Source organism: Poecilia latipinna, unplaced genomic scaffold, assembly GCF_001443285.1.
Source record: "Poecilia latipinna isolate Pla-1442-1.1 unplaced genomic scaffold, P_latipinna-1.0 Scaffold33, whole genome shotgun sequence".
Lineage (NCBI taxonomy): Eukaryota > Metazoa > Chordata > Actinopteri > Cyprinodontiformes > Poeciliidae > Poecilia > Poecilia latipinna.
The window spans coordinates 425,463-447,031 of record NW_015112649.1 but is presented as its reverse complement, the minus strand read 5'-3'; the positions used below and the strand labels follow the sequence as shown (position 1 = coordinate 447,031).

Sequence of the window (21,569 nt, the reverse complement as noted above, 5' to 3'; positions counted from 1 at the left end):
GGGGGGGGGGGGCCGGGCTCCGCCCGGCGGGCCGTAGTTTGGGGACCCCTGGTTTAGAGTATTAAGAGAGAAGAAATGCGCCTCGTTCATCAATATCCTGCATCTTTTTTAGTTAAACTCATTCAGGAGAAACTTTACCTTAGCTTAAGAAATAGGTTGTGTTGCAGCTGAAGTGAAAAGTCCAGATTTTCTCGTTTTTCTCATATTCAATGTTTAAACTTGAGGAAGCGCTACGCTTATTTTTTGCGTGCTCCTCATAGCGGATCATGTGCTCAGTGTACCTGGAAGAGGATCATGGACATGTGGAGGAGACAAGAAGGCTCAAGGACAAATACTAAAGAAAAAATAAGATTGGGATGAGAAGAGACATGAGGAAGTACGGATAAGTCAGTGCTCCAAGTCCAGCTACATAAAACTCATTTAGAGCCAGAGATGGTGCATAACCTTTTGTGAAATACAACTTAAAGTTTGTTTAATGAATATCTACTATAGGAAATGTGTGGCATTTCTTTTAAACAACATTTTATTTCTGCTTTTAGGTTTTAAAACAAAGAAAAACATAAAACATTTACAAAATTAGGATTGACACATTTTCTTCTCTGTGATGTTTGTGAAAAATTATTTAAACAAATAAAAAGCAATACTACTAACACTTGCGTCTTTCTATTGTGGAAATTTAAGGCAGGATTTATATTATGCAAACCCCCCGTTCCCACCTAAAAGCTGCTAAAGTTATTTTTTTTAATAACTAAATTTTAAGAGTTGTTGCTTCCACATTTTTTTAGTCAAATATCAAGAGCCATCGCGGAAGGTCCAAAGAGCCACTTGGGGCTCCGGAGCCGCAGGTTGTGGACCCTTTTTCTAGACACATTATGTGATTATTTGCTTACAGACTGAAACAGAGATTGTACCCAACGATGAACCAGACTTATGGAGGCCCACAGTTCTCCTTAGGTCATATTAGCTGTTTGTTTTAGATCAGGGGTGGCCAAGTCCAGTCCTCGAGAGCCACCATCCTGCAAGTTTTAGAAGTATCCTTACTCCAACAGACCGGGATCAGCTCTACAGAGGCCTGATAACGAGCCAGTCATTTGATTCAGGTGTGTTGAAGCAGGGATGCATCTGAAACTTGCAGGATGGCAGCTCTCGAGGACTGGACTTAGCCACCCCTGTTTTAGATTTTTCCTTATAACAGCATTATGTCTGAGGTGTTGCATTAAAATACATCAACAGCTGTGTGTCCATTAAATGCAGATGTTGTCTCTGAAGTTGACAAAACGATTTCATCAGCTCCCAAAATAGTCTAAAGGCAAAGGATTGTTGGTGTATATAAACAAAATGGAGAAACTTAAACGTTTTTTAAAGTCAGACATAGAGTTTAGTTTCATTGATTTTTTTTGTGTGCCATTTCCAAAACGAATGAGTCGTCTCCTACTGAACGTAGCTAAAGATCAGAAGTCGGCGTTCTACCTTTTTGCAATAAATCTGTATCTCCTTTCTTCACCAGAGCAACGGTGATGTCATGGATGCGCGGCAGCTGGTTGTAGAGTTTGTGATACTCCAGCGCCGCTTCGAGAGCTCCGGACGGGTCATTGCTGCAGGCATGAAGACAAACACACACACACGCACACACACACAGAGAGAGAGAGGGAGAGAGAGAAAGAAAAATGTGAAAATGAGTTCATCCAATCATTCATGTACAGAGCGGTGTCAGTGGAGAATAAAGAGCGTATCATGGGGCGTTAACCCCGTGCCCTCCCATTCAAGCACAATGACCCGCCTCGACAATACAGGCCCTTTGAATTCATGACAGCACAACTGCAGGGCGACGAGGCCTTTTGGCCTCAATACATCATTCCCACACAACCACGCGTGCTCTCACACACACCTGTCCTGGTGGGGCTAATGACTCTACGGACAGGCTTTTAGAGGTGAAGCAATACAGCCGATAAAAGGACTCCGCTGACCTTTACCCTCTCCGCACAGCCTCCAACTTTCCCTTCTTTGTCCACCCAAAACCTCCTCAACCTTCCCTCATCCCTTACTTCCCTTTTTCTCCCAACCTTCACACTTCCTTTCTGACTTCTCTTTCTCGCCATCGTCTTTCTGATTTCACGCTGTCAGCTCTCGGCACCGACTCTGACCTGAGCCCCCCCATCGCCCCCCCTACAACCCCTCGCTCAAGCAATTTAGCTCAAATATGGCAACAACATTAGAGACCCCCACTCTGCCTTTCACAGCTCGCGCCCTTCTTCTCATGACATCCTCTCTCGTAGCTGGTCTTCCTCGCAGCAAACAAAAGCGGCGCGCCGAGGGGAGGACTCACTCCTGATGGAGGGATAACGAGAGAAGAAGAGAGGAAGTGCGCGAGAGACCACTTCAATCCCCTCTATTGTGACAGCGCTGCCATCAATCTGCTGATTGGGTAATTACCATGTCAATCACGCAGAGGTCAAAGCAGATAGGGCACTCGTAGAGAGAGAGGGGAGGCAGAGGGGAGGACTGACTGAGCAGAAACACAAGAGTGAGCGTTGGGCTGAGAGCAAACAGGTGTAATTTCTGAAGTGTTTTCTTCTCTAATCAATCAGAGAAGCGGAGATGCAAAAACACGCCCTGAAACGACCAACAACACCGGAGGGGGGCAAGCAGGAAACATTTGACCTTGGCACTGGCTTCTGTACGGCGGGAGTGGATGGAGGTGGTGAGGCGGGCGGGGGCGATGATTGGGACGGCAAGGCAAAGAGGAGCGCTAATTGAAATGAAGAGGCACAACATTATTCAGCTGCGCCAGTCAAGAGGCTGTTTAACCGCACAACAGTCTGATTGAACGGCGCAGAAGAGGGACAAAGAGACTTTGGGGAAACGAGAGGAGCGGGCGAGAGGGACGAGAGTCAAACATGCTATAAGGTTCGTTCTGTGAGGATCTAATGAGGTCGTTTCATACCTGCACATACTCGACTGTACACAAATATGAAAGATGTGTTAAATATCTAAAAATAAACCCATCTTTTATTGCTTTAAACCATAAGTACCCATATAAATCCTTAATAACCAAGTATTTCTTTAGAGCTTTAGAGTTTCTCCTAATTATCCATATGAACCGACAGATTCCCATTTCTTTCACCACTGGGTGTTTTAACTACTTCTCATTATACAACAGAAGTAGGCGGTGGCAGAAACAAAATATCCAACGCTCAGTTTTAGGGAACTGAAATGCTGTTCATGTTGGCGACACCATGTCTTCATAAGTACCATTTGAGGACAAAAACAAGTCTTTTTCTGTCCTATTATAAGCATAAACGGGTGAAGTTTGATAAAATCAACCAGGACTTTAACTGGAACCGTGGCTTTGGTCAGACGAGAACAACATTGAGTGTTTCAGCAATAAATAAATACTCTTTGTAGATTTTGCATGAAGCAAAAGAGGAATGCATGTTAAAGTACTGATGCTCACTGTTGGGTACGGTGGAGGCTCTTTAATGCTGTGGGTCTGTTTCTCTTCCACCAGCCACAGGAACCCCGTTAGTCCTAATTCAAACTTTCCAGTTCCCTCAACTGATCACTTGACTGTGACGCCATTAGAAGTTAATTTCATGTCTTGTTCCAAATCCATGTATTTTATAGCCCAGAACATAAATGGAGCAGGACCAAAGAAAAGAAATGCACACTACACGTCTTCAGGTGTTTATCTTGGAAGTATTGGGATCATTTGCACACCTGATCTCTCAGATAACATAAGGACACCAAACCTGATGGACTGATGGGAAAATCACTCTTTTCTATTTCAGTTCTTCTCTTCTGAGTAAACTGCATGCAAACCTGAACATCATTGCCTCTATAAATCAGTATCTCTGAGTGAAATACTGTAATTCAACTGAAAAAACATGGCTGCCCTTCAGGAAGGCCAAATAAACTCAAGTTCACGGACGTGCACAGGAAGATTAAGAACTTCAGAGAGCACGGTCGCATTGACTCTTTGAAATAGCTCACAATCTAAAAAATAAATAAACCTGGTGGCCTTAGCCAGTAAAATTAAAATGAATCACAAGTGGGTTTTTCAACAAGATAATCCAGAATATATGTTGAAATCAAAACAGAAATCACAGGAATGGTCAAGTTTATCTACAAGTCTACATAATATCACAGAAGGTAAGTCCTTTTCTGCTGGCAAAACCAGTTTGTATAATTCTAATACTGCCGATTTTGTTAAAATGTTTATGTATGCGAGTTTCTTTTCTCAAACCAAGTAAATATTCACAAATGAAAGGTCAGTCTACGCTGCTGAAATAAGACGAATTTAAGCATTTTTACACAAGAGTGCCAACAGGCATGTCCAATCGATCCGTCCCATCTTTTATACATTAAACACTTTCTCATAATCCCTTCCTCCTAATGAGGGATTTTAAAAATCTGTTAGCAAAAAAAAGAAAAAAAAAAAGGGGGGGGCCTGGCGTTGCAATTACACCCCATCTCTCCGCCCGCTGATCCACCCCCTAAAAAGAGCTAAAGATGTTGAAAGATGGATAATTTCCCTCTAGGTACAATTTAACTGTCACTTTGCGTTGCCATTTACTGCGGCACACAGCCCTGTTAATGTCCCCAACTTTGCATGTCAGACACTTTCCAGCCAATTAAGCCGTGAAAAAAAATAACGAGCGCTTTGCTCAGTGGAAACCTGAAGGATGAGACAAGGAGGCTCATTTTGACTTATTTCACCGCCCTCCCCTCCCCTCTCCTCTTTTTCTTTGCCTCCGTCCCGTTCCTTTGTTTACGGGAGATGGGCAGGCCTGTTATCAAGCCACTGTCCTCCAGAACGAGGTGTCTGTGTCTCGAGACGCAAATGAGAGTGCGATCATGACACGACTAGCCTGCAGTTAAATGTGGGCTAGAATGGCACTTACTTATTACTGACATTATTCCCGTCCTTAACAGGTGATTTTGTGTAAAAAGGGTGAAAGCCGTGGTCGCACAAAGGCAGGTGAACGTTTTTCAAAGTTGATGTGGCAACATGGTATTTAGCGGTCCAGTCAATTCCACATCCAGCCGACAAACAGGAACATTAGGTGTCAGCCTAACATGAAAGTTATTTCATTTTAACCAACCATAACCTGTTATTTCAGAGCATTTCTGATCTCTATCTTTATACAGGCAGGGAGCCAGCTTCCAGAAATCCCCAAACATGAGATGGATTTATGCTTAAATCTAAAAATATGACTAGCTCTGTTGTAAGTGACACAGATACCAGCATATAGGCAATCATGTTTAGGTATGGGCTTTGATTCAAAAGTACAGCAAGTATAAAATAAAGAGTAGAAAGACAAACATTTTGCTTTTTACTCAGTTTTTTTAAAGTAGCACAGTTTAGGACTATTAAAAAAAATCTCTCTGCACTTTGAATTAAACTCTAAATTTCAACAATGCCTCGCACTCGCAACAAACACCTGTGCTTGGATGCAAGGTGTTGAAAAGTATCTGTAGCAGGAAGCAAATGATAATGTAAAGAAAATACACAAATGGCTTGCCATATCCATGCTACTGGATTCGACATTTGGATTTTCCATTTCTATCACTCTTTGTCCTCTGAACCTTGTTGATTTTACACAAGCGAGTAGGTTGTCAATTATTACAAACCATTTTTGCATGTACTTGGTGTGGAGTGTCTTAGTGACTAAATTAACTTCATTCTCTCATGGCAGAAAAAGCAAATAAAATATTGTGAATAAAAGTTGACATTGCATGTTATTCTCCATCTGGTTCATGTAAATAATGTCTTTACAGGCACAGTGTAATGTGAGAGCAATGTAATGTAATGTTAGGTCTTCGTCATGTTGATTTCCACAATAACACCACTGCAAAATCTTAAAAAAATAAATAAATACCTTAGACTTAGTAAACCAATTGTGCAAAGTGAAACTGGATTACTTCATTCAAGTTTATTTTTTTAATCATTGTGAAACCAATGAAGTTGCAATGTCAATTTAAATTTGCTCAGTTTTTTGTGATTGCTTTTTTTCTTACTAATAAAGAAACTAATGCTTTTTCACTCCTAAGGAACAAAATTTTCTGAAATTTTTCCTACGTGTGTTAGTGAGAAAAGCTGACTAACTTTACGCAAAAACAGAAAGCAAATATTCTGCACTTCATAACCAGCTTAAATAATAAATATTGTAATCTATATCTTTCGTATCACAAGGTAAATTACTGAAGAGCAAAACATGTCTTTCAACGTGTTCTGCATTGTTCATCCATCCATTCTTTATCCGAGTCTCTGTTATTTGTATAAAAAGAAAGGAAAAAAAAAATAAATCACTTGCCTCCATTTAGACACTCTGTTTCCATTTGTTCTTTTAGGCCTAAGCTTTGGAAGTAAATTAGGCTTTTTCTGTGAGCCGCTCATCTCTTTTCAGCTCTGCGCCCGCCTCCTCGTGCTCCATCATCCCACTACTGCCTTATCATATGCGTCCTGCCAGCTCTTCACTTTGTTGGACTCATTAGCATTTACTGTCGCTAATCACTTCCTCAAGGATGGCAATCGGAGCTAGCTGCCAACTAGCGCGGTGGCAGGTTAGCACACACAATACTGCGCGGACGGGCGTGAAGGCTAACGGGGCGGCGCGTGTGATGGGCTGTCAAGGGCTAATCTGGCGGAGAAGTGTTCATTAAGTCATTAGCGCTGACGCAGCGATGAGATGGGTGCAGGCGGGAATGATGCCTGCTTTGTCCTCTTTTATCACTTTTCTCCATCCCCTCCTCCCACCACCAGCGTCTGTTTGTCCGCTGACTGACGGAATGAAGAGGTGGGGACGAGAACGTGAAGATAAAAAGGGAAGAGAGCAAGACTACGGATTCAACCGGGCTGTAAAAGTCAAGTGTTGTGCTGCTTGAACCTGCCCTGAAGACTGACTGAACCGCTTACTGTTTTCTTTTTTACAATCCTGAAAATTTCACACTTAAAACTGAGCTTTAGAAAGAGGACACATATAGTAGTCTGAAAGTATTCTCTCTGAAATTGAAATTATTAGTGACGTGGACTTAGATGCAACAGAGTTGAGGATGATAAAGTGTATGAAACTGGCTAGCCGTAACATTTTCATAAATTATAGTGCAGTCCTGTAAAAAAAAAAAATGAAAAAAAAAAAAAAACAAAACAAAAAAAAAACTAAAAGATAAAGAAGTTAATTAAATAAATATTATAAAAGTATGTTGGAATAATAAACAAAAGGTGTTTTAAGATCTACATCAGGTAAGCATGGATCCTGTAGAGACTTTCATAGTACAATGACTGATATCAGTTATTGGCAAGATGTTCCATCCATCCATTTTCTTTACACCCTTGTCCCTCAGTGGGGTCGGGAGGGGTGCTGGTGCCCATCTCCAGCTAACGTTCGGGGGGGGTACACCCTGGACAGGTCGCCAGTCTGTCGCAGGGCAACACAGAGACACACAACCATGCACACACTCACACCTAGGGGCAATTTAGAGAAACCAATTGACCTGACAGTCGTGTTTTTGGACTGTGGGAGGAAACCAGAGTACCCGGAGAAAACCCACGCATGCACAGGGAGAACATGCAAACTCCATGCAGAAAGACCGGGGCTGGGAATCGAACCCAGAACCTTCTTGCTGCAAGGCAACAAGCTCTACCATCTCTACCATTGGCAAGATGTTATAGGAAATAATTGAACACTATTTTTAAGCCATTTCATTTTAAATACACACACATGCTAAAGGTAATTGTATTCTTTTGCATGTAACATTACAAAACAGCAAGTTTTCAATCACCTAAATGTACAATCTTCAGCCAGAGTTAGATGATTTTAAAAGGTTTAATGTATTAGAGTGAATTTATTTCCATTAGCTCTGGAGTTTCCCTTCTTTTGTATATTAGTAGCCTTATAACTAATTTCTTCAACTAGAAAGATAACTAAAGCGAATGTATTTCTACAAAAAAAGAAGAAAATTAAAAGCCAAAGAGAGAAGCAATAAATGAAAGTGCAGTACAATTACACTTTCAGACATAATGAAATGTAATTTAAGATGTGGCTGTACTCAAAAAGTCAAATGAATATGAATTTAGGCTCTAAAGGTTGTAAAACCATATATAAGCCTAGGATGTTTTAGTTATTTTGATGCAGTTAAGCAAAAATATAGAATGAAACGCCTCCAGATAGTGGTATGTTTAGAATATTGTTCCTTGCAGCCATTCTGTGCTCTACAGAGTCACAAGTCTACCTAAGCTGATATTAGCAGGAAATATTTCCAATGCATAAAATTGGTTTGTCATGTAAGCTATAGGGAAGAGTAGGTGAATATTCCCGGCCATCTGACCAGCAGTGTGCAGCAACAGGTGAGTGGAGGCGGAGCTTGGTATTGTTAAGCGAAATTGCTGGTTGCTAACACTTTTTGGAGTCTGATTAAAATAAAATAACTAAACCAATCTTTACCAACCCAACTAAAAGGATTTGATTCCACAAAGTTGTGGTGCAAGCCAAATGGCAAAGGTGTATAAATACATACATGGGTACTATGAGCTATTCCAGTTTTTTCCCTTTTCTTCTCAAAGCTAATAAAGGAAAGCTGTACAGATGTGGATTTGCCTCATCGACGAGGCCCTCCTAGAAACCTACACACCAACCAACACCTCGCTGATTATGACCGGATACAGGCAGCCATCTTGTTCTCTCGTGTTCATTAGTGTGTTTACTGCAGTATCAACTGGAGGAAGTACAACTGGCACTTGATTTGGGAGCACCGGCTGGCGGTAAGCTGCTGTGTGTTCATGCTTGTGTTTTGGCTGCCGTTGATGACCCAGGAGTAAATTAGCCCGCTAATCTCGCGGAGGCAGTGATTATCGTCGTGAACCTGGAAGCTCTGTTTGTGCCGGAGAACGGAGTCAAAGCAACACAAACAGCAGCAGCAGGGGAGCTACCTTCTGCACGTGTGTGTGTGTGTGTGTGTGTGTGTGTGTGTGTGTGTGTATAAACATCAATTCCAAAGGTCTACCTCATGTGCAGCAACGCACATGATGATAAACTGTATGAAAGGATGTGGACAGTGTGTGTGATGTCTATAGTAAATCCACCAATTAAGTGGCCTGTGCATAATTAGCATGCTAATGAGCTGATCTAGGTAAAAGCTGCTCGCACAAAAACGTGCAAGATACACAAGCTGAATAGAGTTGAAAGGTGAGAGACTCCGAACTGAATGTTTGCTAATATTTACATTAGGAGAAAAAGCTTTGGTGGAACCGGAGGCATGGTGATTGGTGTCGAGGATTTTAAGTATTAAAACTATTCAAAATGTTTTGTGTAGATGCACCAAGCATGATGTTCCAATGGTTTTCAGGTTTCCTTTCAGGTCTCTCCTGCAGCTTACAGACATATTCTAATTTTTATTCTTTAAGGGTCATAACAAAATTGTAAAGAACTGAACTAATATAGCGCTTTTCCAATCACTTTTAGTTTATTACATATTTTTTGCTAGAGCACATGAATTAAAATAATTGTTATAAAAAACTGTGGTATCGCATTTCTATTCATACCATACTCTTAGTGAACTATGAGAAAGCATTTTTTTTAATTATTATTTTAAAGAAATCAATTGTGTTTTATATTTCTTGTGTAAATTCTGTGAACATTGTCACACCACAAACACTTCAATATCAAAGGATGGCCATAAGTGTTCAGGAGATCAAGTGTGGTGAAGGCTGTAGAGGTTGCAGCTGGCGCATCCTCACATAAACAAAAGCCTGGCTTCAAAACACAAACACACACCAACATAAATGAGCAATTTCCACATCCTCTCCCTTTCTGAATCGCTGACCCGGACTACAACCTCGGCTATGATCATAGGGAGGGATGAGTGACTCATTGAGATACACATATACGCGCACACACCTGGCAAGAGGCTTTGGCAGATGAGGAAACGGATTTGAAAACAAACATGAGCTTGTTGGCTGTTTAGCGGACTAACCCGAGCCACAAAACCACAACGAGCATCTGGTGTTTCTGAGCTTCATCTGGCAAACCCAGAGTTTGCTTTTTAGAGGTTTGTGATGATGCTTGCGTTACCTCTGCAAGTAAGACGTGACCACGGGCGAGCAGAGGTTGGCGGTGGGCTTGGCCAGTCCCAGGGAGAAGATGGTGTCCTGCAGCCGGCGGACCGTGGGGATGCCGCCCTTGGCCGCCACGGCGTTCAGCATGTGGAAGATGTAGGTGATGTGGATGTCGTTCAGCATCACGTCCTTCTCCTTCATCTCCTTCAGGATGTCCACTGCCTCTGGAGGAGGAAGAAGGAGAATTGCTTTGCTCAGCATAAAAAAAAAAAAAAAAAAAAAAAAAAAAAAAAAAAAAAAAGAGCAGTGACCTGAGAGTGGCTTACAGGTAAAGGAGAGAAGGGACAAACACAAAGAAAGGAAGTCGAGGAGAGGGTGAGACGAGGAGAGAGGCTGCAAGAAGTGGGCATAGATTGGTTTGGGTGTGTGGATGCGATAAAAGGCCGCTTTAGCTAATTCCATGTGGGGAAAACAAACCCATATTAAAACAGCATTTTGCGCCCAGCGGGGATGCAAATCCTACCCCGTATAATGCCAACTCTCTGCTAATTGCTACTTGCAGTTTTCTAAACGAGACTACAATTACCGGACCCCTACAATGGAGGCCAGCTTTTTGCCGTGGCCATGTGGAAAGCACTTGGGGGGCTAAATTATAGGTATGTGGCGAGAAGGGCCCGCTGTGGCCCCGATAGGACCTTGGTGAGCGGGGCTGAGGGGTGGATCGGTTCGGTCAAGTCTCGCTGGTAATGGAGGGCTTTTTACTGGGCCAGGCGCCCATCTGGCCGCCACAAGGGGCTAAATGGTGTAGAGGGAGTGAGTGTGTATGTGCGCTAACAGGGTAAAGTAATTAAGATGCGTTTACTGTCTATTTAGACAGCTGTTAATGGGCTGTCAGTGATACAGCCGCTCTCCACCACAGATACTAATCTATACAGCGAGACCAATAACGAGGAGGAGATGGATAGACGGAGACAAGCTGAATATATTTGAATAATCTGCTTTAAGCCTCAAATTGCAGGGTTCTTTTGGTATTGCGCTTAGAATATATTCAACTGAGGTCCTTGATTCCGTTGTTGAGGCAAAGACGGAAATAAAGCTCAAAATGGAAACCAAAGGACAATAGTGCTACAAAGATCTCTCCTCCAACACCGACGTTATCGCAACTAAACCTCCAAAACGAGAGTATCCTAAAAATGTCTACAGTCAAAACACTTTGCAGTTGGTGAGCGCTTTGGCATCCTAATTTCTGGTTGGTCTCTCCGTCGTCCAACTCCCTGTGCCAGTTGTTACGGCGGATGACACCCAAGGCTGCCACAGATTTAATGGGGCAGGGGGAAAACATGGGAACTGAGGCTGGAGCAGGAGGAGCAACTCGAACTGAAAAATAGGAAACGCAATACGAGTGGGGATGAAACTGCCAGAGGTTCAAGGCTAGTTAGAGCTGGAATGCCGTCAGCCAAAGCTACTAAAACATGATGCCCTCTACTTTTCCACAGTAAAAGTTTGCAAAAGAATGTAAGGTAAAAGATTTCCCACATTTTTTCATCCGTCAGTGTTTCCACAAAACCGATGCAGGGTTAACTTGTCCAGCATGCATCAGGTCCATGTCTTTTTATTGCAATTTGTACAGTTTGATCTGGAGAAGATCATCTGGCAAAGAGGCCAGAGTTTAGGACCTGCTCACCTTCTTTTAGTATATTCAGGTCTGTATTTAGATTTCTAATACACAACAAACACATCGGAAATACTTTACCTTTAAAATACAATTTTTTCCCAAATAGACACCATTTACAATGATTAGAAGAGTTCAGTTGCAAAGCAGATGTGATCTATGCGTTACCCTCTGGAGAAAATAAGAAAAAAAAGACAGAAGAAGCTTAGCAGCAGAAATTCAACTAAGCATCTCAAAGCTGCCTATTGCTGAACAAGATGGAGTCGTGGAAATGAGTAAAAACCAGCTGAGGTAGAGTACATACCAATTTATCTGGAAGAGATATTTTACAGTCGACTACATTGTCAAAAATCTATTTTATATCAACACTTGTACCTGTTTAAAGTAAGAACAGATTCATTCTCAGGTGTGAGGATATTCCTGGACAACATACTAGATAAACTAAGCCAGTTAAAGAGACAGGTGTCTTATCACTGAGCCAAATCAAAAAGAACGACGTAGACATAAACATCTGAGGTGGAAATTGCAGGGATAAATGAAAGCACAGAGCAAACATTTCACAGAAAATGACACACCTTGTTAGTTATAATTACCATCTAAAAGACCATAGGAACATGCTGATCTCAGATGTTGCCATCTACATAAGCAACATCTACGTCACAGGCTCACCTGCTATCACTTCTGCAGTGTTCATCTCAGATGATGCATATTCTTTCTGTCTGACCGTTTCTCCCCCCCTGAGCTTCTCCCCCTCCATCTACCCACGGCTCTCTCCATCACAACATGACAGACCCGTTAATCACAGAGACCAATGGCTTGGAGCTGATCTGCCCAAATGGAGCAACACTACCCAAACTTCCCTCCGTCCACCATCAAAACCTCCCCCATGCCGTTCTCCCTCCATCTCCCCTTTCATCCGTACGCCGAGCTAGTATGTATATCCATCAGCTCAACAGAGCATCTCGACCAGCACACCGAGCCAGACCCCGCGCGTGGAAACACACACATATATACGTGCACGCACGCAGGCATCAAGAGATGGGAGGCAGACAGCCCAGGTAAACAAACATCACACAGCCCAATGGTTCATGTAATCCTGCCTGACTTGACTGCTGCTGATGTCTCTTTAGAGAAACACACACACACACACACACACACACACACACACACACACACACACACACACACACTGCACTGAAGAGGAGTTTGGAACCACCTGAAAACAGAACAAGTTGCGTTTACTAAAGTGGGAGGCTGGACGGATTGAGGAAGAGGGCAAGGTCAGGTCAAAGAGATGCCTGGTGATAGAGGAGAGGTGTATTTATTAAAGAAAGGAGAGGAAGAAAGCTGTGTTTAGCCTCTTGAGGCCCATGTAGTTCAGCGGGTCCAAGGTTGGATTTTATTAGAACTGCTAGATATGTACAGGTGGATGTACACCAAAGGTTTCAAAGGGATATTTAACACAAAACTTACTTATAGTTACACTGAAATGACTTAAGCTTGACTGTTCAGATGATGGATATTTAAGAAAAACATTAAGTCAGGTGTGCATTTATACACGTCCTTTACTTTGATGCCCCTAAATAAAACCCTGTGCAGTTACTAAACAAGTCTGTGTAATGATTCTTACCTGACTTTTACTCTTTGTGCTGAAATGATCATTTCTTGCTCTCTGTTCCATTCCCCCAAATAATCTATCTACATGGAACATGTTGCAAAAAGCCTGGAAATTAACTGAACTTAATTCACTGAGCACTAGAGATGACTTCTCCTTAAATTGTGACTTTTTTAATAATTTGCATCGTATTTTAATCCTGTAATTATTTCCATTTCCTTTTTAGCCTCCATTTCTTCTTGGCCAGGACTCCCTTGAAAAACAGGTTTTAATGACAATGACACTTCCCTAGTTTAATAAATGTAAAAACAAATAAAAAGTTAACTTCAACTGAACCAAGACTTGGGTTTTTAGGCAGACCAGAGTTTGATCGCACATTCACACTTCTCAAAATGAACCAGACTTTCAAGGAAAATGAATTAGAGTTCACTTAAAACAAATTAAACAGGGCTGGTGTGAATGCACTTTTAATGGCTTTCGGGTATTTTTTTTTTTTTTTTTTTTTTGAGTCAAGAGATTTACAATCTTTAACCAGCAAAATACTGTTTCTAACAAACAGAGCTGGGACCAGATGAGTAAAAGCTCCAAAATATAACAGTAATTGTTCAGAAGAAGAAAATTAATTGGTTTAAAGATTAGAAAAAGCTCAGAGAAAACATTAAAAGGAGAATGAAGATAAAGAACAAAGTAGCAAACAAAGTTGGTAGTCAAAATGAGGGGCTTCAAAGAAAAACAACAAAACCATTAAAGCAAGAGAGAAATAATGCGAGATGCCAAGAGATGTGATCTTCAGCGAGGCCTGGTGTTCGCTGGGAGCCGGGCAGATCAGCGTCTGGGTGGGGACAGGCTAACATCAAGGTTAGCCATGTGTGCTAATGTGGCTGACAAGCCTTGCCTCCATATGCACACATTCTAACTAATGGCAAATGCATTGAGAGCTGCCTATACACACCCCGACACACTTGCAGGCAGACGGACACACCGACCGACCGACGTGCCACCAAATGTCTTGTGCTTGAATTCACATGCAAATTTCTGTCACTCTGTGTGTATGAATGCGTGTGTGCGTGTGTGTGTGTGTGTGTGAAATGTTCAAGCACTTTGGCGGACATGATCTGCCATTAGCATCAAGGCAGATTTCAATAATTCTGGAAAAATACACACAGTCCTGTAATTTTCCCCCTCTCTCATTTCCCGCTGACGTGTGTGTCAGTGTGTGTGTGTGTGTGTGTGTGTGTGGGGCAAGAGAATGACACGCTTTGAGAAAGACAGGGATGGTGGGGGTCAAATGGAGACGCAGAAAAGGAGAGCGAGTGATGAGGGGAGGAGCGGAAAGGCGAGAACAGACGAGGGAAACATTTCGCCTGTCACCCAATGCGAAATGCGGAGAAGCACAAACTGATGGTAATTGGGTCTTCAATGGGCTGAAGGAAACCCACCGTAGAATTCAGAAAATGGCCGACTAATATGGTAACCGAGAGAGTTTGTGACAGATTTGGTGGCGCGCACGTGCACACGCACACACACACACACACAGAAGCTGGAAAAAAAAATCACATACTTTCCAAGCAGCGCACAATTTGGTTGTACAAGCAAAAAAAAAAAAAGAAAAAGACATGACAATCAGCCAGACTAGTTTGTTAATACACAGAATTACTTATGGAAGGAACCGATTTCTTCCAGCTAAAGTGCTAATGAGTAAGTTGAAGACGATAACTTTTGTCACACAAAGAATTAACCTAGTAATAAATGACTGAAGCAGACAGCCTGTGACTTGTTCCCACACAGTGTGAATATGAGCCACTGTGTCATTTTACAATGCACAGAAACGGGAAGGATCGGTTCACTGAACGCGTTTGTGTTATGCGTGCGCCTGGGTCCATGTGGCTCCGGTGTAGAAACATTGAAGGAGTCAGCTAATCCAGAAAATCGCTAATTAATCTCACACCATTTGCTTGTCATTTCAGATGCAGCGAGAAATTAACGGGCGACTGGAATCAAACGATTTTCAGGTGATCAGGGCTTATCGGTAAAATCTGCTCCAGATCAGCAAACCCACCTAAGAGCTACCGGGACTCAGTCACTGAAATCTTCAATGTGAACGCCGTTACTGAGTAAAGGAGATTACAATATAGCTATTTTCAGACTCAGTTATGGTGAAATGTGTCCGGTTCCCTAAGAATTCAGGAGAGCGAGAGAGAGCAAGACTATCAACAGATAACAAGAAGGGTAAAAAATAGTGTAGCAAAGTTGCTCTTTTGTTTATTCATTTTTTTTAGTTTTCCCTCTTCTGTCAGTCAGACACACCGGGTGCCCTGATTGTTATGATAGCACTAAATTCAATCTTAAGGGATATTCTTGTTGTGTGTTGGGTGTTAAGAGTGGACTGGTCTGCTTGGAAGGACAAGGAGACCGGTCAGACCTCAAATCGAGGATATTCAACAAGTTGGATTGCTTTGGTCCGATATAGCAGCGTGTGGACAAACGGGAACGCAGCCTACCAAGAGTGACTGTGACATGCAGCCGATCAGAAAGCGAGGTGACGGAAACACAGAGACAACAAAACAAATTAAATAATCTGCCAATGGAAATACTATTGTTTTCATCAATATTAAGGAATTATTTACTAAATACTTCAAAGTCAGTTTTATCTAATTTCAGGTGTATTAAGATATTTGCACTAGAAACTAGAAGAAAAACACGAATTTGTGTTTTTGCAGCGCAGTTAAAAAGGTCAATTACTCCATAACTTATAGATAAACATAAAATGTCTCTGCTGTACCACTTTGTATTTTCTCTTATAGCATAATGAAGCTTTATTCATCTTAAGTTCCCCTTTCAGGAAATGCATTTTGAAGCAAAAACACATCAGATATTGATTCTGACAACTTACCCTCAACTTTGTCATTCAAAGAGAGCGTCTTGACCAGTGTGATGTACTTAATGGGATCCAATGTGACTAATGAGTCCTTTCGACTTCTAAAAGCAGAGAGAGAGAGATAGATGTGATTAATGTGTTCTCCTAACAGTAATGCAGCTCATCTGCTGCATGCTGTCAGGGTTCAGTCAGACTGGAGGGCAGGTGGTGAAAGAGGAGGCGGAGGAGGAAACAAGGGGAGAGTTTCCTGTGTTTCAGCTCGCCAACAGAGCGGCTGGACCCTGCATTAACGTCTCCCCTAATACCACTCAACTTAAACTTTAATGGCCCACCAACCGGCCGCAGTCTGTGTGTGTGTGTGTGTGTGTGTGTGTGTGTGCGCGTCTCCTGCTGCACTCACAACTCCCTCTTCAGGTTGAGCGCCTCCTCCACGTTGTTATGACGGCAGCACAGGCTGATGAGGATGGCGTACGCCCCGACGGACATGTCGTCTCCGTACTGCTGCTTCAGCTCAAGGGCGCGCTGCAGGTTCTGAGGAGACAACGGGACGCTCAGAAACGCCGAGCGTGGAGCCAAACACGGATGAAATGGGAAGGGTTAAGGGAAGCGTACCTCTTCAACGCTCAGAGTATGGATGGTCTGTTTAAGAACGGAGTTCAGCGGCTTGTTCTCCGCTTTCAGTTCAGCCAGTTTGCGTTCAAGAGCCAAAACTTTGTTCTCATCTCCCTGAAGGAGACAAAATGTTCGTCACACGTACAAAACCCACATGCAGCCTCGCAATTACGTGACCTTGTAGTGATGTGGTTGATGTCGGAAGTTTAAAATGAATTAAAAATACTAATAATCATAAAAGAAATAAATAAATATAAATAAATAAATAAAAATAATCTAAGAAATTTAGATCATGACAATGAATGCTATACCAATTTGGGGTTTTTAATGATTTATTAAAATTATTAATAGTCCAGTAGGTCAATTATACAAAGTACAGCTGAAGTGAATAAATTGTACAAACATATTTAAATTTAGAGTGGATTTTCTCTGACCTTCATGCACTCAAACCTACGGATACAGTCTGAAATCTATTTACACTGGAGCTTTTAAATTCTCCTATGTAATAATTACGGATTACAGATCATAGAGTCTCTTTAAATAAAACAGATTAGTTTGATGGTAATCATGGGAAAGTCTCAGTAACTTGGCAAAAACCGTGGAAAAGCCAAGTCTAGATTTCCACGAGTCTTTTGGAATGATGGCAATCATGCTGTGGGTCTGATTTGTGAAACTTTGACACAAGTGTGTGTTGAGACAAGAAGGTATGTCCAAACACCAAAGCAGCATTTGGAATAGCAGAAACAGGCCAACATTTGGCTTTTTCACTGGACACACCAGACAAGTTCACTCCTGCCCTCTTAATATTCAGATGATTCTCAAATAATCCAGCATATGTAAAGCAGTAAAGATGAAAATTATGCTTCTCTGTCATTCTTCAGACATTTTTACTTACGGTGGCCAAAGAGGCTGACCCAGAATCTCTTTCCTTTGAATAAACCAAAGCATGCACATCCTGCAAAACACAGTAAGCATCAGATGATTACGTTTCTACAACCGTGATGCAACAACTTCACAAAGTCAACTTTAGAAACTGAAGCGATGTGACCGCTACAAGTCCAGCTTGGCTACTTCATTATGGTACGTATCAATTTTCAAGGATTAACTGATGGTTTTTGGTTTGTCCATCGAGGATAATAAAATTGTCTGAATCTGAATTATGTTTAAAAAAAAAAAAAAACATTTTGCACCTCTTCCACTAGTTTCTCAAACTTTTTTCTACATAAATGGGAAAAGACGAGACACGGCAAAGAATAAAATCTGTCAAGTCAAATCTTCTTCTTTCATTAATTCAGGGCTTTAGACAGAAAACAAGCACAATTATTGATTTGTGAACAGAAACGGAACAGACGTCCTAATCTGTACCTTAATTAGCTCGGGGCAGAGGTAAGAGTCCAGGAGGTTTCTGATCCCTCGATAGATGCTGGGAGAAATCGCAACACCCTGCAAAAATAAATAAATAAATAAAAAATTCAAATGTCAAGGTCACAAAAACAGCAAGATGTGCATGAAAAGCAAAGAGTTTCAACAATTACATACAACTTTTCTTCATTTAGGGGAAATTCATTTATTAAGTCAAACCTAAGGGGAAACTATTATAACTTTGTATCTTGCTGTAAAAGCTTGATTAGTGCATCTCTAATCTAAATGTCATGACCCTATGAGGTTAATCGGGTTGCCTGTAGCAGTATTTGTCTGTCAAAGACGTAACCACAGATAATTTGGGATTTATAAACATCTGAACAAATATTGTTAACATCACTGGGATGTCCAAAAGAAGCTGTGAGCCTTTCCTCAGTCTGAAATATGTTATTTATATATATACATTTTCCCCCATAGCCATCAAAAAATAAAAAGATAATGAATCTGGAAGGAAATCAAATGACCAGCTCTTCAGCCCAAGTTTTGCAACTTCTGTGCATTATGAATAAATTACCAAACCCCATTTCTATTCATATACGTCGCATTTTCCAACTGTGTTTTTAATCAATTTTTCAACTTTTGTCTTTTCAGCATTTTTCTTTGATTTCAAAATTAAAAATATGAGTAAAAATACAACAAAAAATCATTTCTAAAACATAAAGAGACCCATGAGGATGGGACAAAGTGTGGACATGTCTCAAGAGGAAGAAGCCAACAAAAGACGAGAGTGACCACATCAGAAATTTGGAGGGTCTTTATTTGGTTATTACCTCTTGTTTAATTAACCCTCACCCTCGGAAAATACAACGAAAAAACGGCATGTGGGCGTTCCCCTGCAGGTTAAGGGGTTAAAAAAGGAAAATATGTATCTAAGACGATGTTTCTTGTTCTTGTTGACTGGGTCTATGGCATGTATCTCAAAATAAATGAAAAATACAAGAAAAATATTGATGGATAAAGATAATTTCCTTCGTGAGACCTCAATAGCCTGGTGACAAACTGCAAACAGCTTCAAGTCGTTTCATAAAAGCTCCTCGAAAACAGAAAGTAATGGGTTTAACACACAACTCATCAGTGTGTGAAGTTTGTACCTGAGCATGCAGCTGATTGAAGAAACTCCTCAGTTTGTCTTCCTGCGCATGGACCTGCCCCTCTGACATGCTGTCTATCAGATTGTAGAGGAAGTACGACGTGGCCTCTGCACGCACACACACACGTAAACACACACTGAGAGCAGTCGTCTTGGGAAATAAATTTCATTTGCCACCGTGTCAGTCACGGTGTCCATTTGTGCATTCATACTATTTTTCCTGTAACCTCTGCAGAGTGTGAGGTTGTGTCATTTCTGCTGACAGAAGCTGCTTTGGGTCTGCAGTTTGAGTGAACGTACGGCGGCTCGCTGTGACAGCTTCCTCCTACTGCCACGCTTATGCACACACGCAGATGTAGTCTAACTGGAAGTGACACGGATAACAGTCTCCATCGCTCCCACCAGCGCACACACGCCAGCTTCTGCACTGGAGACTCCCCCGACTCTCACACACACACACACGCGCACATACACACACACCCACTCTCGTTGCTGCATCAGCAGTAAGGCTCTATTTCCCTGGGTAGCAGGTCCTTCACTGACATGCTGACAAACACACACACTCACACACACCCCGTAACGTATAGAGGCGCCACGACGAGAAGTGGGTCTGACGTGAGTTCATTGCTATGGAGACTGGACGTAAACACGGATTTCATTATCAATGATATGCAGGAGGCAGTTTTGTACAACCGATACGACGCAGATAAAACCCAGACATGGAGCCTCCTGTTCTGTTTTAAACCTATGCAAAACTCACAAAAATTACATGATGAAAGAATTACAAAGCTCAGAACATGTATGAGGTACAAGCGAGAGTGAAGTCCACATGGACTTGGTTTCTTACCAGATGGGTTGGAGTTTCCAGCGGAGAAGCGCTCATCTTTGTGCAGCAGCTCAGTAATCTGGGAAAAAGAGCAGAAAGTATGCATATACCTTGAAGTATTTTCACATTTGGTCACAATACAACCACAAACCTCAATGGATTTCATATATAAATTGATTTTAAACACTCGCAATTTTATCACATATTACATTTTCTTTCAGCATCGTCAAAAAAGTAGAATAAAGTGTAAAACTAAACATTCCTACCCTCACAGGAGTCAATTTATCAATTACTGATTAACTATGTTTCTAGCTACTTTTTAACTTAAGTTTCATGCCACAGCATGATGCAGCTACCACCATGTTTCACTGCATGTTGGCTGTGTTTTTATACTGAAATTACACACAAGTTTACCATTTACAAAGTAGCAAATGTTTAAAGACACATGGATTTTTACACATAGTCGAGGGAGCTGTAAAGTACATCTTACACATACTTTAGCAAAAAGAAATAAAATTAAAAAATGTTCATTGCTTATTCAGTGAATCCCCTCTTTCGTGTTGTAATATGCATCACGATCTCATCGCATTTGCTTTTGCAAATAAGTTGAATCTCAAATTTAAAGAAGCTATTTGAAAAAAACAACTACTTTTATACAGCAAGCATTATTCATAAATAATTGACAAAGCATCCAAAATGCAGCCGAGGTACAATGTGATATAACATTACAAACACAGCCACCTTTTCAGGGTTTTTTTGGTATAGTCAAACGTTGACATGCAGAAGTCGTACCTTGACCATGGAGTCCACATCAGAGGACCTGCAGGGGGCAGTAGAGGACAATAAATGAACACCAGCTGCAGCTCAAACACAGTTTTTATGCAATTTGGTCATTGAAGTCAAAAAACACAAGAAGAAATTTATCTACTGGAATGAGAGATGCATTAATGACAATATAAAGACATTCACATACCATCTGCTCTTTATATGAGATTCATGTAAAAACATATAAAGTTGAAGATCTATAATTTTACAATTACAACTCAAAGGTAATTTTATTTATGTAGCACATTTCCAGCAACAAGGCAATACAAAGTGCTAACTTTGTAAAAACATCCTCCAACTTTTCTGTCTTTTTTTATTTTTTATTTATTTTTTTTTAAACACAACACTTCTCAGGAGCGATGAGATTATTTCACCACCGCTAGTGAACTGACAGCATATCACAGAATACGTGAAGAAGAAGCGACACGGTTTCCAGTTCGACACCCTCCGTCCCGCAGTACAACAGACGAGAGACGGCGGTACAAAAGTCTGGCACACCACAAAAGACACAAAGTCATACATGAGCACAGGCGCGCGTGCGTGCGCTCACACACACTACGGGCTAAATGATGACA

The 21,569-nt window shown here is 41.4% G+C and overlaps 1 protein-coding gene across 1 annotated transcript in view; it reads right to left on the bottom strand.

Moving 5' to 3' along the window:
* lrpprc (leucine-rich pentatricopeptide repeat containing) overlaps positions 1-21,569 on the bottom strand; it is a 71,522-nt gene that overhangs the window by 33,609 nt on the left and 16,344 nt on the right. The window contains exons 15-24 of the mRNA XM_015042080.1: positions 20,962-20,989; positions 20,191-20,248; positions 19,345-19,451; positions 18,197-18,274; positions 17,727-17,786; positions 16,832-16,945; positions 16,620-16,750; positions 16,235-16,320; positions 10,071-10,278; positions 1,471-1,595 (exon numbers count right to left, since the gene is read on the bottom strand). Of these exons, the coding sequence (XP_014897566.1) occupies positions 1,471-1,595; positions 10,071-10,278; positions 16,235-16,320; positions 16,620-16,750; positions 16,832-16,945; positions 17,727-17,786; positions 18,197-18,274; positions 19,345-19,451; positions 20,191-20,248; positions 20,962-20,989 (995 nt within the window). The remainder of the gene's footprint in view (positions 1-1,470; positions 1,596-10,070; positions 10,279-16,234; positions 16,321-16,619; positions 16,751-16,831; positions 16,946-17,726; positions 17,787-18,196; positions 18,275-19,344; positions 19,452-20,190; positions 20,249-20,961; positions 20,990-21,569) is intronic.